We start from the raw sequence: 13,775 nt of genomic DNA, 5'->3' as shown, positions 1-13,775 counted from the left end.
TTTCCGTCTGCAAGTTTGCCGGAAAATTGTCAAGGGATCAAGCGAATTCAGCATTTATTTATGGAGTATCTGGTTCATCCTAGCCGCAATCATGCCTCGATAAAGGATACCCACGGCCTTCAATACAGCGGGTGAATACAACCACTACACCCAGTTCCATCTTCCCGAAACCCAGCGGAGGAGGTAAACCAGGGCCAACAGAACCGGAACCTCGATCAATGGGCCTACCGTGGCAGCGAGAGCCTGGTCACTGCTCGGCCCGTAGGTTGCAATCGCCACCGCAATCGCCAGCTCAAAGTTGTTGCTCGCGGCTGTGAAGCTCTGGGTAGTCGACAGAGGGTATCCAAACCCGGCATGACGCGCCACGAGAAGCGTGGCAAAGAAGATGATGACAAAGTACACCACAAGAGGCGCTGCAACGCGCACAACGGACACGACTTGGTGGACGACCTGGTGGCCCTGCGACGCGAATAGCACTAGGATGGTATACAGGAGCCCGATGAGCGACCAAGGAGAAGCAAACCTGATGAAGATGCGCTCGTACCAATCCAACCCTAGCATCGCACGCAGTGAGAACCGCGTGACGACAGCAGCCCCTAGTGGGATGCCGAGAAACACGGCGACGCTTCGAGCCACGATCGAGTATGAGACATCAGTGTCGTCCGCCTCTCCGCTAATGACTCGGATGAAGAAGACGGACATGGGCGCATAAAGGACCATCTGGAGGATGGAGTTGATGGCCACTAAGATTGCACAGTACTCGCTATCGCCTCCAGCGAGGCCATTCCAAATCAGGACCTACAGCACTTGTCAGCTTCTTACATCTGGAGGGGAAATAATAGAGAGATAAAGATAGTACGTACCATGGCGATGCATCTTGCCAGACCCACAAGGATGAGGCCGATGCGGAGTTCAGGCTCATCGGGGAGAAATGCCCACGCGAGGCCCAGCTGGTATCTGTCAATATCACTCCGTATCAATATTTGCCTAGAAACCCACCATCAAGAACGGTGCCACGATCCAGTTGATGAAGATGCTGAAGAGAATCTGCTTCCAAATCTCCCGATGTGAGAGTATCTCATGCAAAGATTCGTACCGTACTTTGCACAGGATTGGGTACATCATAACGAGCAAGCCAACAGCTACAAACAGATGTGAGCCAAGCCCAAACCAGGCACGTAGGAAAGGGTCATACCGATGGGAACCGAAACGCCGACGAACTTGCCCTTCTCCAAGGCCTCCCCGATTCCAGAGACGAAGTTGCCCAGGATGATGCCCACAACCATGGCAAGCAAGATCCACACGGCGAGGAAGCGATCCAGCCAGCCGAGGGACTTGAACGCAGAAGCATTCTTGGACCCGCTGGCCTTTTCTCCTCGCACAACATGGCTCTCCACGTCTCTGGGGACGTTGTTTGTTATTTCGACTTCGTTTTCGGATCGAGTTGGGGTGTCATCCTGAGGGGTGACAGGAGGGTTGGTGGTTTCTTTAAGCATATTGTTCGTAGAGAGGTCAGTTGGAGTCTTGCTGGTGTATACAAAGTTCTTCGAGGTGATCGTGCTCGAAGCAGTGGTAGATTGTATCGAGGGTGTCAAGAAATGTAGTGTCGTTGGTGTAGTTCGAGGATGTCCGATAATCGGGGTTTCTTGCAGAGGAAGGTAAGAGGATACTCAAGGTTTGACTTCTTCAAGCAGTACAGAATGAAAATAAAAAGAGAGGATATTTATACCAGAACATCCAGGTATCTCTTGATTATAAACCTCGAGGTTTCTTGATCGAGCGTCGGTGTAGAATCACAGAGACGGGTTTCCCTCACGGAATCTTGTCTCGTTGCGCTCAACCAATGAGGGCCGGGGCATGACAGGTTCCCAGGACTAGCTTGCCCCGTAAGTCGGCCGGCATTTCTCTGATCAATAAAAAAATGAGACCAGGACAGGAGCCGCCAAGAATGGCAGGCAGGCCGATGCGGAGCAAGAATTATGAGATGGTGACCGTTTAAAGCACACCATTTAAAACGCTGGGCGTGCTGGGCTTGCTGGGCTTGCTGGGCTTAATGGCCCATCTAGACATCTAAACGGAATGCATGGCACGTGAGCTTATTCAAATGTGCGCATGTGAGCGCAGCGACAAAAGACAACGAATGTCTGGGGATAAAGTTTGTGCCAAATAAGTCAATTTGTCTATCGCATTGCAATTTTGGGCATCTTAAATTCGAATGCCAGATTCGTTGCTGAGAGAGACGGCATCATACTTTAAGTATGAGCACCGCGTTAACTAACCCACAGCGGATAAAGAAGAGCGGAATAAACATTATTATAAGGTTAATCGAGCAGCCATTAAGGTATTTTGCTTATCATAATCATTATCTTATAGGGCGATACTGCAACTGGGCACTAATTAGTGTGTACCTTCTGCGTACCGTGAATAGGTGTGCGTATTGCCAAGCTCATAAGGCCGGATCTACAGAAAGGGTTTGTTCATCCCAGCCACGAGATGGAGCATCTTTTTGGACCGGAGAGTTTTTAGAAAGCCCGAGGCTATGCTTGACCCCCTTGGTGATGTGTCGACTGCGTAGCGCCTTGGAATTATGTGATACTGTAACATCGCGTTTGACTTAAAAAGTCAGGTCGGTGACCGAACGAACCAAACTGATGGATGATAAATTCGAGACCTCGTGTAGAGCATTCCAACTGACCAAGCTCTTGTTTCGGGTATACCCTCGACTGATGACGCCAAGGGATGACCGCGCACAAGCACAGCCTGAGACATCCTTCGTCTCTCACAGTTTGTTGCCGAGGAATAATCAGCACTACTACGTACAAATCGACCGACGCTGATGGCGATGAACCGCAGCCTGAAGATATCACAGCCTTGTCAGCTACCACTACGCCTGCGGCTCAGTGGGTCGTCTTGGCACCGCGTTGGAAATAGATTCGCCAACTGGCAACGAGTAAGCAACGAGGCGCATTGATCCATCGCCAGGCTCATCGCCCGACTGCAACGGGTCCTCCATGTTTCTCAGTCGCGTGGATCTGCCGATTTATGATCCCTGCGCCATGGTGAGGGGCCTCGTACACGTGTACAAGACCCGGCCGAGAGAGAACATGACTGCTGCGAAACATGCGTCGATGGAACACTCAATACTAGCGTCGGCGACTGTCGCACGGCATTTGGTGCCGGCGTCGTGCATTGTTGGTCGGGTTTCATTGCAGGCGGTTTTGTGGCAGCATTATCGGTGTAGAGTAAAGGAGCCCCAGAGACGAGACGAGATGAGGATGGGACCGGGAATGCCGTAATTTATCTGGGAACAAATAACCTTGCTCACAATGTTTCTTGGAAGCTTGAACCGTGCTCTTCCAACCAAGGAACCCTGGTCGAAAGGAGTAGGGCAGACAACTTTGAAACTGGAGGAACTTGGCGTACGCTGGGGCGTCACAGCGGACAAGTCAGCCGCAGAAGATGAGTTGCTCCTTTACCAGATGTCATACGCATATCGACTCTACCTATGCGACTAGCGAGAGCCTCGGGTTAATTGACTCTCGGTCTCTACTGGAGAAAGTGTCTCTGCGATCTACAGTACTTCTGCCGGTTCAATCTCCGAGCTGTGCTTGGCAGCACCCATCCGCCTGTCTAAGACAAACGACCCCGGCTTTTCTGTTTCGAACAGAATAATGGGGTCTGCAGCCTGCCAACATCCATCCCAGCACCCGAGCAAGTGTTGTGGTTGCATGACGGATCTTTGCATGGTTGCGGCGGCCCATATTCCCGTTGCCACCGAGATCCACACAGCCACAGATCCGAAAAAGAAATGGAGCGAGTGACACCAGTTCCACACCTTTTGTCGACGGCTGGTGAAGATAATAAGGGGCGATGCAACCCGCTAACTTACGGTGTAACCAACCATCGCCAGCAGAGGCAGGCGGTTTCCAGGTCACACACTGTGATGCGCATCACAAAAGGTCCCGGACCTCACGCGATACTCACGAGCCGCTGGGGGATCTAATTAGCGCCACTCTATGAGATCTTAGCTTTGGCTCCAGCAGCCAGCCAACCACCTGGCTATGTTCAGCAGCCGTTATGAGAGTCGCTATAGGGGACCTGCGCCTTGTTGTTGAGAAGCGGTCGGGTGCCTGGCGATCTACAGCTAAACCCCATGTCCATGTCCATGTCACTTGATCCCTCAGTCAACCTCAACGCGCTGTGACGGCATGATTGGCGCTCTTCGTCCCGGCTCCTCCTTGGCAGACTCCGTCATTATGATGCCCGGCTCGCACCGTTCAATCCACTCGGAATTTTGCCTTCCAATCGCAGCTAATCGCGACCGTCGCTAGCGGGATCGTCAGGGGATGATACTTTCCGGATGAAGGCCCTACTGTATGCTGTAGAACGGCGGGACGGGCTCGGCCGGCTCACTCACGAGTGGCGAGCGCACAGGCGAGCAGCTTATCCATGTCTCTCCACGTGAAAGGAAAGACTCTACGTCTGTTGGTGATGTTGGTGGTTCCGCGAGGCGTGTCCCCTGCAATCTCTGACTGCAGTGCGCACTTTGCACAGTACCATGCCCACTCGCATCCGCAGCACTTGGCTGGCCGGGACCAGCAGCTTGCGCTCGATGGATTGACACCCCCCTCCCCCGGCGTTTCGAAGCGCTGGCGGTTGATGACATGAGGGTCGATGGGGCTGTGGATGGACTTGCTCCACGCAGTGATGATCGCATATAGTAGTGCGGATGACCCGCCAGACTACGCACTTGCTGGGCCAAAGCAGCGAGTCCCCATACTCGTTTTTGCTTCTCTTTTTGTTTCTATTTTCATTTCTCACTCTCATTTACATCGGAATTTGGAAAGAGACCAGCTTGCCAATCTTCATCATGGTGCGTCTAAGCTTGGTTGCGTCGCTCTTCGCGGCGGTAGCCAGTGCCGTGACTGTCGAGCAGATTGGCAACAAGAAGGGCACCACGCGTCTTCCAGGCGCCTACATCTTTGAATTCGAGGATGAAAGTGTATGTTTTCACGTCGAGGGTGTCAATTGGCTCAGTGGCAGCCCTAACTCTCTCTAGGACCACGCCGACTTCTATTCCAAGACCAGCACTGATGGCAAGACTCGAATGGAGTTCGACTTCAAGCTATTCAAAGGAGCCTCGATTCAATTCAACGACCACGAGCGCGCGGAGGAGATTGCGGCCAAGATCTTAGAACTCCCTGCTGTCAAGGCAATGTGGCCGGTCAGGGTGTACGGCATCCCGGAGCCGCGGATTGATTGGCAGGGCACGCCGGGACAGGAGTACGCAACCATGAAGAAGCGATCGGCATCTGAGACTGCCAAGGATATCTTCTCGCCTCACGTCATGACCCAGGTCGACAAGCTTCGAGAGGAGGGCTATACTGGAAAAGGCGTCAAGGTTGCCGTCATTGACAGCGGTGTAAGTGGATGACACGATCTGTCTCTGCGCTTTACTAACATCTTATTGTTTTAGATCGACTATAAGCATCCAGCTCTTGGCGGATGCTTTGGCGATGGATGTCTTGTCAGTTTTGGAACTGATCTCGTCGGTGATGACTACAACGGCTACAACGAAGTCAACCCTGACGACGACCCCATGGACTGCCAGGGCCACGGAACCCACGTCGCCGGCATTCTCGCTGCTCAGGAGAACTCGATGGACTTTACCGGCGCCGCCCCTGGCGTCACACTCGGCTCCTACCGCGTCTTCGGCTGCAACGGCGAGGCCGGAAACGACGTCCTGATCGCCGCCTTCAACAAGGCCTACGAGGACGGCGCCGACATCATCACCGCCTCCATCGGCGGCCCCAGCGGCTGGTCGGAGGAGGCCTGGGCCGTCAGCGTCTCTCGAATCGTCGAGCAGGGCGTCCCCTGCACCCTGGCCGCGGGCAACTCTGGTAACGTCGGCATGTTCTACGCCAGCACGGCGGCGAGCGGAAAGGGCGTGACGGCCGTTGCCTCGTTCGACAACACCGAGACTGTCTCGATTCTCAACGTTTCCCACTACACCGTCAACGGCAGCGCAAAGCAGGAGTTTGGCTCCCAAGCCGGCATCCCTGCTGCCTGGACCGGCGTCAAGCTTCCGCTCTGGGCCCTAAACTACGATACGAATGTCACGAATGACGCTTGCGATGAGTTCCCCAAGGGCACTCCCGATCTAAGCGGCTACATCGTTCTCATCCGCCGAGGAACCTGCGAGTTCATTAGCAAGGCTACCAACGCGGCCGAGGCTGGAGCCAAGTACATTATTGTCTACAACAATGAGGCTGGCGTTATCCCCTACGATGTGTCCCCCGTCGACGGCATCAAAGCTGCTGCCATGGTGACGCCCGAGCAGGGCGAGAAGTGGATCAAGCTCCTCCAAGCGGGCTCCAAGGTCGTCGTTGAGATGTCCGATGGCTCTGACGGCAAGGTCACGTTCGAGCAGGTCCGGAACGACCTCACCGGCGGCGCCGTCAGCACCTTTACCTCTTGGGGTCCGAACTGGGAGCTAGAAGCCAAGCCACAGTTCGGCGCCCCCGGCGGTGGCATCTTGTCTACCTACCCTCGAAACCTGGGCAGCTATGCTGTGCTCTCCGGCACCTCGATGGCAACCCCCCTAATGGCGGGCATCTTCGCCCTCATCTCCGAGGTCCGCGGCACGCTTGAGCCAGAGCTTATTGAGAACCTCTTGTCTGCAAGCTCCAACCCGCAGCTGTTCAACGATGGCGAGCGCTACTACCAGTTCCTCGCCCCCGTTCCGCAACAAGGCGCCGGTCTTGTCCAGGCCCACGACGCCGCCCACGCCAAGGTTCTCTTGAGCCCCTCGAGCTTGTCGTTCAACGACACGGATCACTTTGTGCAATCGCTCAACTTCACACTCAAGAACACATGCACCAAGGATGTCGAGTTTGAGATCTCACACGCACCCGCTGGTACTACGTATACGCTTGTTGAAAATAGCATTTATCCCGACTCGTTTCCTAATGAGTTTACTTCCCCACAAGCCACTGTCAAGTTTAGTGAGAACAAGGTCACCGTCGGCGCTGGCAAGAGCGTGACTATTGAGGTCCTCCCCACTCCTCCAAACGGACTTCAGGCGGTTCGTCTTCCTGTCTGGTCCGGATATATTGCCATCAACGGTACAGACGGAAGCTCGCTGTCCATTCCATACCAGGGTCTCACCGGGTCCTTACACGACTCGAAAGTGCTAGGTCCCGAGGACACTTGGATCAGCAAGTCAAGCGACGACAGAAAACTCCCCGTCGCCGAAAACACCACATTCACGCTCCCAAAGCCCGGCACAATCACCGACCAGGAGGACCTCAACTCCACGAGCGCCGTGTTCCCGACGCTGGTCTGGTTCCTTGCTCTCGGCTCTTCCAAGTTGCGCGCCGACGTTGTCCCCGTCAAGTCCAACTTGACGAATGGCGATTTCGATGTGCCCAGTAACGGCAGCTTTGGACAGGTCGTGGACTTCCCAATGCTGTGGAACTCAATGGGCCAAAACTCGATGCCGTGGACTGGCGAGTTGGCGGATGGCAGCTATGCGCCCGCGGGCATGTACAAGATTGTTTACCGGGCGCTGAGGATCTTTGGGGATGAGAAGAAGACGAGTGATTGGGACAAGTCTGAGTCACCCGCGTTTGGCATCAAGTACGCATAGGACACGTGCGATGAGAACGAGGAGGGGTGATTAACAAATGTGAATTGTATACTAGATAAACAATCTTTTGGACGGATAAATATGAAACTTGGTTGCTGTCAGGAGGCCTAATTGTATATAGATTATGGAAATATAGGAACATTTAGAGGCATGTTGGCTTGCGATACTATTCTGGCTTCGTAAATACTTGTAAATACTTATCTGGTAGAGCCGATGGTGAAACATAAACCTCCAAAATTAATATTTCTTCGTTCATTACTGGATTTTTTTTTTTTTGGCTAATTGCCACACCATCATCAAGTATATCTCAGACTCTAATTCCATGGCGATGCCCTTTGTAGAGAAGACGAACGTCACAACCGTGGTGTTGCGGGGCAGGTCTAGGGTAGCCAAGGAGGGGTAACGGCATCGGAGAAACGCGGCCCCGCCATGCCCCGCGCTAAAGTCGCAGTTTGGCAGGCACGACAAGCTCTGCGGTGCAGGTTGCATGAGGCAAGAGCCACCCACAGTACCGCAAAAAGCCCTTTGCCCACTTGAGTCACACTCCCACTGCCACTCGCACGCCGGCGCAGATGCTCTCGCGCCGCTTCATTCCCATTTGCTCCCCTAATTTTTCTTCTTCTCCCTCCTCTTTGCCCGCGTCGATTCCCCGTATTCGCTGGTCTTCTTCTATCCTCCAACGGCCCTTGATTGTCCCGCGGCAACCACAGCAGAAGTACCAACGTCAACAAACGCAGCGGCTCCATCAGCGAGCCCACAGCCGACATCGTTGCTGCCCGAGATACCACTCCCACTCTCACCACCAATACTACTCCACCAAGACCATGGCTTCAGTCGACCCCAATGCGCTGGCCGCCCAGCTCGAGCGCCTCGGCCTCGACAAGGTCGAGCGATATCCCAACTGCTTCCCCGAGACCAACCCCGTGGACGTCTACCGTTCCCACATCACCTCCCTGATGCATGAGGTCACCGGAATTGACACTGCTCTCATCTATCCGGCTGTCCAGTGGACCCAGTCCCTCGACAAGGGCGACGCCATTCTCGCCGTCCCTGCTCTCCGTGTCAAGGGCAAGAAGCCCAACGACCTGGCTGTCGAGTGGATTGCCAAGGTTAGTAGCACCGGTTTCTCGCAACCACAACTGGTGAATCAATGACTCAATGGGTTTCAAACTGACTCCTTGAACCAGTTTCCCGAATCGCCCTTGATCGAGAAGCCCACCGCTGCCGGCCCCTTTATTTCCTTCTTCTTCAAGCCTGGTGCCCTCACCAACTTCCTCCTCCCTACCATCCGAAGTCGGGGCGAAAACTTCGGCAGAAACCCCCACAATGGTCTCAAGGACCCCAACGATCCCAACTCCGGCAAGAAGAAGATGATTGTCGAGTTCTCCTCCCCCAACATTGCCAAGCCCTTCCACGCTGGTCACCTGCGAAGTACAATCATCGGTGGCTTCCTCTCCAAGTTGTACGAGGGAGCTGGTTGGGATGTCACCCGAATCAATTATCTGGGTGACTGGGGCAAGCAGTACGGTTTGTTGGCCCTTGCTTGGGAGAAGTGGGGTGAGGAGGACGCCCTCCTCGCCGATCCCATCAACCATCTCTTCAACCTCTACGTCCGGATTAACCAGGACATGAGCGCAGAGAAGGAGACCATCGAAGAGAAGAAGAAGGCTGGCGAGGATGTTACCGAGCTCTTGGCCAACTGCTTGGATGAGCAAGCCCGAAAGTACTTCCGACAAATGACCGACGGTGACGAGAAGGCCGTCGCTCTTTGGCGACGATTCCGAGATCTCAGCATTGTGCGATACAAGCAAACTTACGCTCGACTAAACATTGAGTTTGACGTCTACTCCGGAGAGAGCCAGGTCCCCGAGTCCGATATGGAGAATTCTGCCAAGGTTCTCCTCGAGAAGGGCGTGTCCGAGGATTCTGACGGTGCTGTTCTCATTGACTTCTCAAAGCATGTCGCTGGCAAGCCTGGAAAGAGCCTCGAGAAGGCCGTTATCCGAAAGAGAGACGGCACTGCTCTGTACCTGACTCGAGATATCAGCGAGCTCCTGAACCGAAACGCGGAATACAACTTCGATCACATGATCTACGTCGTGGCTTCTGCCCAGGACCTGCATCTCAAGCAGCTCTTCAAGACCGTTGAGCTCATGGGTCACGATGATATTGCCAAGAAGTGCCAGCACATCAACTTCGGTCTTGTGTTGGGCATGAGCACCCGTAAGGGCACTGTCAAGTTCCTCGATGACATCCTTCGTGATGTCGCCGATACCATGCACGAGGTGATGAAGAAGAACGAGTCCAAGTACGCCCAGATTGAGAATCCTGAGGCCGTTGCCGATATCCTCGGCATCAGCAGTGTCATGGTTCAAGATATGTCAGGAAAGCGGTATGTACTCCCCTAGACACTCGAGCGGGCAATATTTACTAACGGGCATAGTATCAACAACTACAAGTTCAACATGGAGACCATGACGTCTTTCGAGGGTGACACTGGCCCCTATCTCCAGTACGCTCACGCTCGTCTCTGCTCTATTCGCCGAAAGGTTGGCCTTAGTGACGAGGAGCTGGAGAGTGCTGACCTTAGCCTCCTGACTGAGAAGCACGCTGTTGACTTGATCCGCCTCCTCGCCCAGTGGCCCGATGTTGTTCAAAACACCCTCAAGACCCTTGAGCCCACCACCATCTTGACGTACCTCTTTAAGATGTCCCATGCTGTCAGCTCTAGCTATGACCAGCTCCGAATTGTCGGCAGTGAGAAGGAGCTCCAAAAGGCTCGTATGGCTCTGTATGATTCGGCCCGAATCGTGTTGAGCAATGCAATGAAATTGCTGGGCCTGTCGCCCGTGAACCGGTAGGTTATTTGTGTCCTATTGATAGTAGACACCGCTAACATAATGCAGAATGTAAAGATGGAGTTATGAAAAGGCCTAGACGGCGTACATGAGTACATTGGGACATCAGGACATTTCTGGCAAAGAATTCTTGAGAGACCTCGGTCCATTGTCGAAGATAGATGAGAGATGAAAAGTGAATTTTTAATATACCCATTCTAAACGCTTTGATCTTTCATTGTAGCTTCTCCTAAGTGAGGTGCCGATTCAGGAGTCAACGTGAAGTGTCAAAGTGAGGAGCTAGAAGTGGACCCTTTGTTCGACTGATAAAAGGAGTTGCATCTCATACCCAATGTTTACGAATACCTCCGTTTGAATAATTTCTCTGGCCCATCCACCCCGAGTGACGGTAATGCGAGCATTAGCAATGTGATAACTCAGCTTTATTCAAAACGGAGCGACATGGATTGCTTGCTATGTAATGAGTTGATTACGCACGTCGTGAACGCCACGAGGTGATACGGCATGGGCCTGTCTAGAGCCAGGTGACGAAGCGACTGCAACCTTGAACGGGATATTGAATCTGCCTCCTGAAGAAAGCCAATATCAAACCATCTAGCAGGTTAGTGGCAAGGTTTTTGCTCAAAGCCGGGGTTGAAGATAGCCATCACGCTTGAAGGTTTGTGGTTGTTGTACCCGTTCCCCGACACTACCCTTGAGCCTGCATTGTGGCATCTAGTTCACCGCATGCACGAGAGAGGGGAATGTGTTCGCCTGAACGTGGTTATCTCATGAGGTTGGCTAGGTCTCGTGGAATGGCACGGCATGGCTGGTTGCCGGGGTCTTGCAGCATCGGTTCCAACTCGCCGGGATGAATGTGGACGAATTCCGCCGATGAGAACGACCCGAAAGCGAAAGCAAGCCACGGAAAGGGAATACCGGCTGGAGTTTACGCCTCGTGGCACCCGTATTTGAATACTCGCAAGGGACGCCGTCCCGAAGGATGCGGCAGGATGTCGGCGAAGCAGCATGCGACCTCCGCGTGACATGGGCCAGGGCCGGGGCAAGGACAAGGCCGATGCCAAGGGATAGATGGAAGATGCAACGTTGAGGCAGCATAACAGGGGCTATGTGGCCGCTGGCTAGGTTTGGACAGGGCTGTCGGGGCTCGTGGTTCGGAATGCGCAATGGACTGGAGTACGACGGGCGTGATTTCTGAGAGACAGGGGCTGAGAGCTTGTTCTTTATGGTGATTGGAATCCTTGTATAAAATACCCCGGGTACGGGGGGAGACTAAGTGTTGACATAGATGGGGCGTCTTGCGAATCAATATGACATGGTATGTATGCACTGTACGTTCTTAAAGTCATTCACAAAGTACGCCGTCAAACATATACAAGGTGTGGCACGGGAGGCTGATATGATTATTATTATTAAATGCTACGTATTATGCATCGTGCGTTCTCAAAGTCACGTAAAACATCAAAACATTACAGGGGGCTTGGAGAAGCATTGACTAAGACTTGTATCTTGCCATTCAGCGCTATGTACGGTACGTGCTAGAAAGTATTTACAATGTACACCGCTTACAGAGTGAATCTGAAGCTGGGGTGCCAGTCACCCATGTTCTTGCGGTCCTCGTCGGCCAGGTTCAGCCTGTTATCCCGCTCTCCAGCCGCACGCTTCTTGTTCTCTCGCCACATGAGGGCGAACATGGTGGTGGCTGCGAGGGTGCCCATCCACATCATGCCTAGGGCGGTGCCGTAACCAGTTTTGTAGGTAGGGCTCTCTTTGATGAGGAAGATGTTGGCGCCAATAATGCCGGCAACGTTGCCCAAAGTGACCTGGATGGCCGAGCCGAAGGCTCGCTTCCAGTGTCCGGAGAGGTTGTTCTGCAGCCAGGCGAGGGCAATGGGCGTCGCGATGTAACCTCCCGCGTTGATTAGGAAGACAGCGGCGAACTTGTAATCGCGAGTCTTGTCCCCCTGGTTAAGCAGCATCGAGTATCCGATGGTAGCAATGCACGCACCACTCAGAATGAAGCCATATCGGTGTTTGGTCCGATCAGAAGCCCAAGCTGAGAGGAGCATGCAGCCAGCGGAAAGCACGTAGACGGGGATGGTTCGGACCTGGGCCTCCTGAGCCTTCCAGCCGAACTCAAGCAGGATGGTAGGCATAAAGAAAACACCAGCGTAACCGGTTGTGCCGATACCCATGTAGATGAACGCGCCGAGCCAGATCTTCCAGTCGCGGAGGATGCGAGTGTAGGCAAACTTGTTGAGGGTGTCCATGCGGCAATCGTCACCAGTGTCCTCAGAAATGCGGCGCTGGACGAGCTCCTTCTCCTCTGCGGTGAGGAAACGAGCCTGCTCGGGCCAGTCGGCGATGAGGAAGACGGCGAAGATGGACAGGAAAGCCGTGATAGCACCCTCTATGATGAAGATCCATCGCCAGGCGCTCATGCCCTTCTCGCCACCCAACCGCGCAATGGCGTAGGCAAGGAGACCACCAAAGGCGCCTCCAATCAGTGTGCTGCAGAAGAAGAAAGACATGCGCTTCTGGAACTCATGGCGCTTGTAGTACATGGAAGTAACGTAGATGATTCCGGGGAGCACGCCGGCCTCAAAGGCTCCAAGAAGGAATCGCAAGGCGACGAGGGCACCGTAGGAGTGAACGAAGCCCATACACATGTTGATGATGCCCCAGATGAACATGAGGCAAGAGAGGTACAGAGACGGGCGGACCCTTCGAATAAGCATGTTGGAAGGGACCTCGAGGAGGATGTAAGGAACAAAGTAGATCTGCTCTCGTTAGACAAACTTCTTCGGTCGCAATGGGGATGCGATCAACTTACAAAAAGCGCAATATTGAAGCGGTTGCCCGAGAAGTCAATCTCCTCGGTCATGCCCTGAATTCGAGCATTGCTGATGTTGATGCGATCAAGGAAAGACATCATGTAGATGACAAACAGCGGCGGGTAGATGCATAGATCCAGCTTCATGAGCAGCCTGCGCTCGACCTTGGGGTCGATAGGCGCAAGCTGGTCGACGGACTTGGGCGTGCTGGGGACATGCTGCTCGTCCGACACCGTAGGCGACTTACCCTCACTGATCGACATGGCGAAGTCAGAGAGAGGTAGAGGGAAATTGACTCGGTTACTGAGAGGTGGTATGCAGAGCGAGAGACAACGAGGGAGAAAGAGCAACAGCGGGCAATGTGAAGGGAGGCCGGGATGGAACGAAGATCAACATCCACCCGAGTACAGGTAGCTGATCTGCAGATTCAAGTGG

General features: G+C 53.7%; 4 protein-coding genes across 4 annotated transcripts; 2 read left to right on the top strand and 2 right to left on the bottom strand.

Annotated features, from left to right (window-relative positions):
• Positions 1-71: 71 nt before the first annotated feature.
• On the bottom strand, positions 72-1,774 carry BGZ61DRAFT_29378 (sodium bile acid symporter family-domain-containing protein). The gene is made up of 5 exons (XM_046238604.1): positions 1,730-1,774; positions 1,196-1,645; positions 1,000-1,142; positions 864-950; positions 72-798 (listed from the first exon to the last, which is right to left on the bottom strand). Exons 2-5 carry the CDS (start codon positions 1,494-1,496, stop codon positions 145-147), a joined length of 1,185 nt encoding a protein of 394 aa, XP_046113000.1. The 5' UTR covers positions 1,497-1,645; positions 1,730-1,774; the 3' UTR covers positions 72-144.
• A 3,096-nt stretch (positions 1,775-4,870) lies between these two features.
• BGZ61DRAFT_337683 (peptidase S8/S53 domain-containing protein) lies at positions 4,871-7,648 on the top strand (the record flags this gene model as incomplete). Its single annotated transcript, XM_046239065.1, has 3 exons — positions 4,871-5,002; positions 5,060-5,422; positions 5,477-7,648. The coding sequence occupies 3 exons, from the start codon at positions 4,871-4,873 to the stop codon at positions 7,646-7,648; spliced, it is 2,667 nt and encodes an 888-aa protein (XP_046112999.1).
• Positions 7,649-8,472: 824 nt separating this feature from the next.
• On the top strand, positions 8,473-10,509 carry BGZ61DRAFT_489171 (uncharacterized protein; the record flags this gene model as incomplete). Its single annotated transcript, XM_046250181.1, has 3 exons — positions 8,473-8,757; positions 8,836-10,040; positions 10,092-10,509. 3 exons carry the CDS (start codon positions 8,473-8,475, stop codon positions 10,507-10,509), a joined length of 1,908 nt encoding a protein of 635 aa, XP_046112998.1.
• A 1,562-nt stretch (positions 10,510-12,071) lies between these two features.
• BGZ61DRAFT_339070 (major facilitator superfamily domain-containing protein) lies at positions 12,072-13,603 on the bottom strand (the record flags this gene model as incomplete). The annotated part of the gene is made up of 2 exons (XM_046239193.1): positions 12,072-13,286; positions 13,340-13,603. 2 exons carry the CDS (start codon positions 13,601-13,603, stop codon positions 12,072-12,074), a joined length of 1,479 nt encoding a protein of 492 aa, XP_046112997.1.
• Positions 13,604-13,775: the final 172 nt, after the last annotated feature.

The sequence above is a fragment of the Ilyonectria robusta genome, assembly GCF_021365365.1.
Source record: "Ilyonectria robusta strain PMI_751 chromosome Unknown BGZ61scaffold_1, whole genome shotgun sequence".
NCBI classification, from domain to species: Eukaryota; Fungi; Ascomycota; class Sordariomycetes; order Hypocreales; family Nectriaceae; genus Ilyonectria; species Ilyonectria robusta.
Note: the sequence above shows the minus strand (reverse complement) of the source record. Positions and strands in the feature narration are given on the sequence as shown.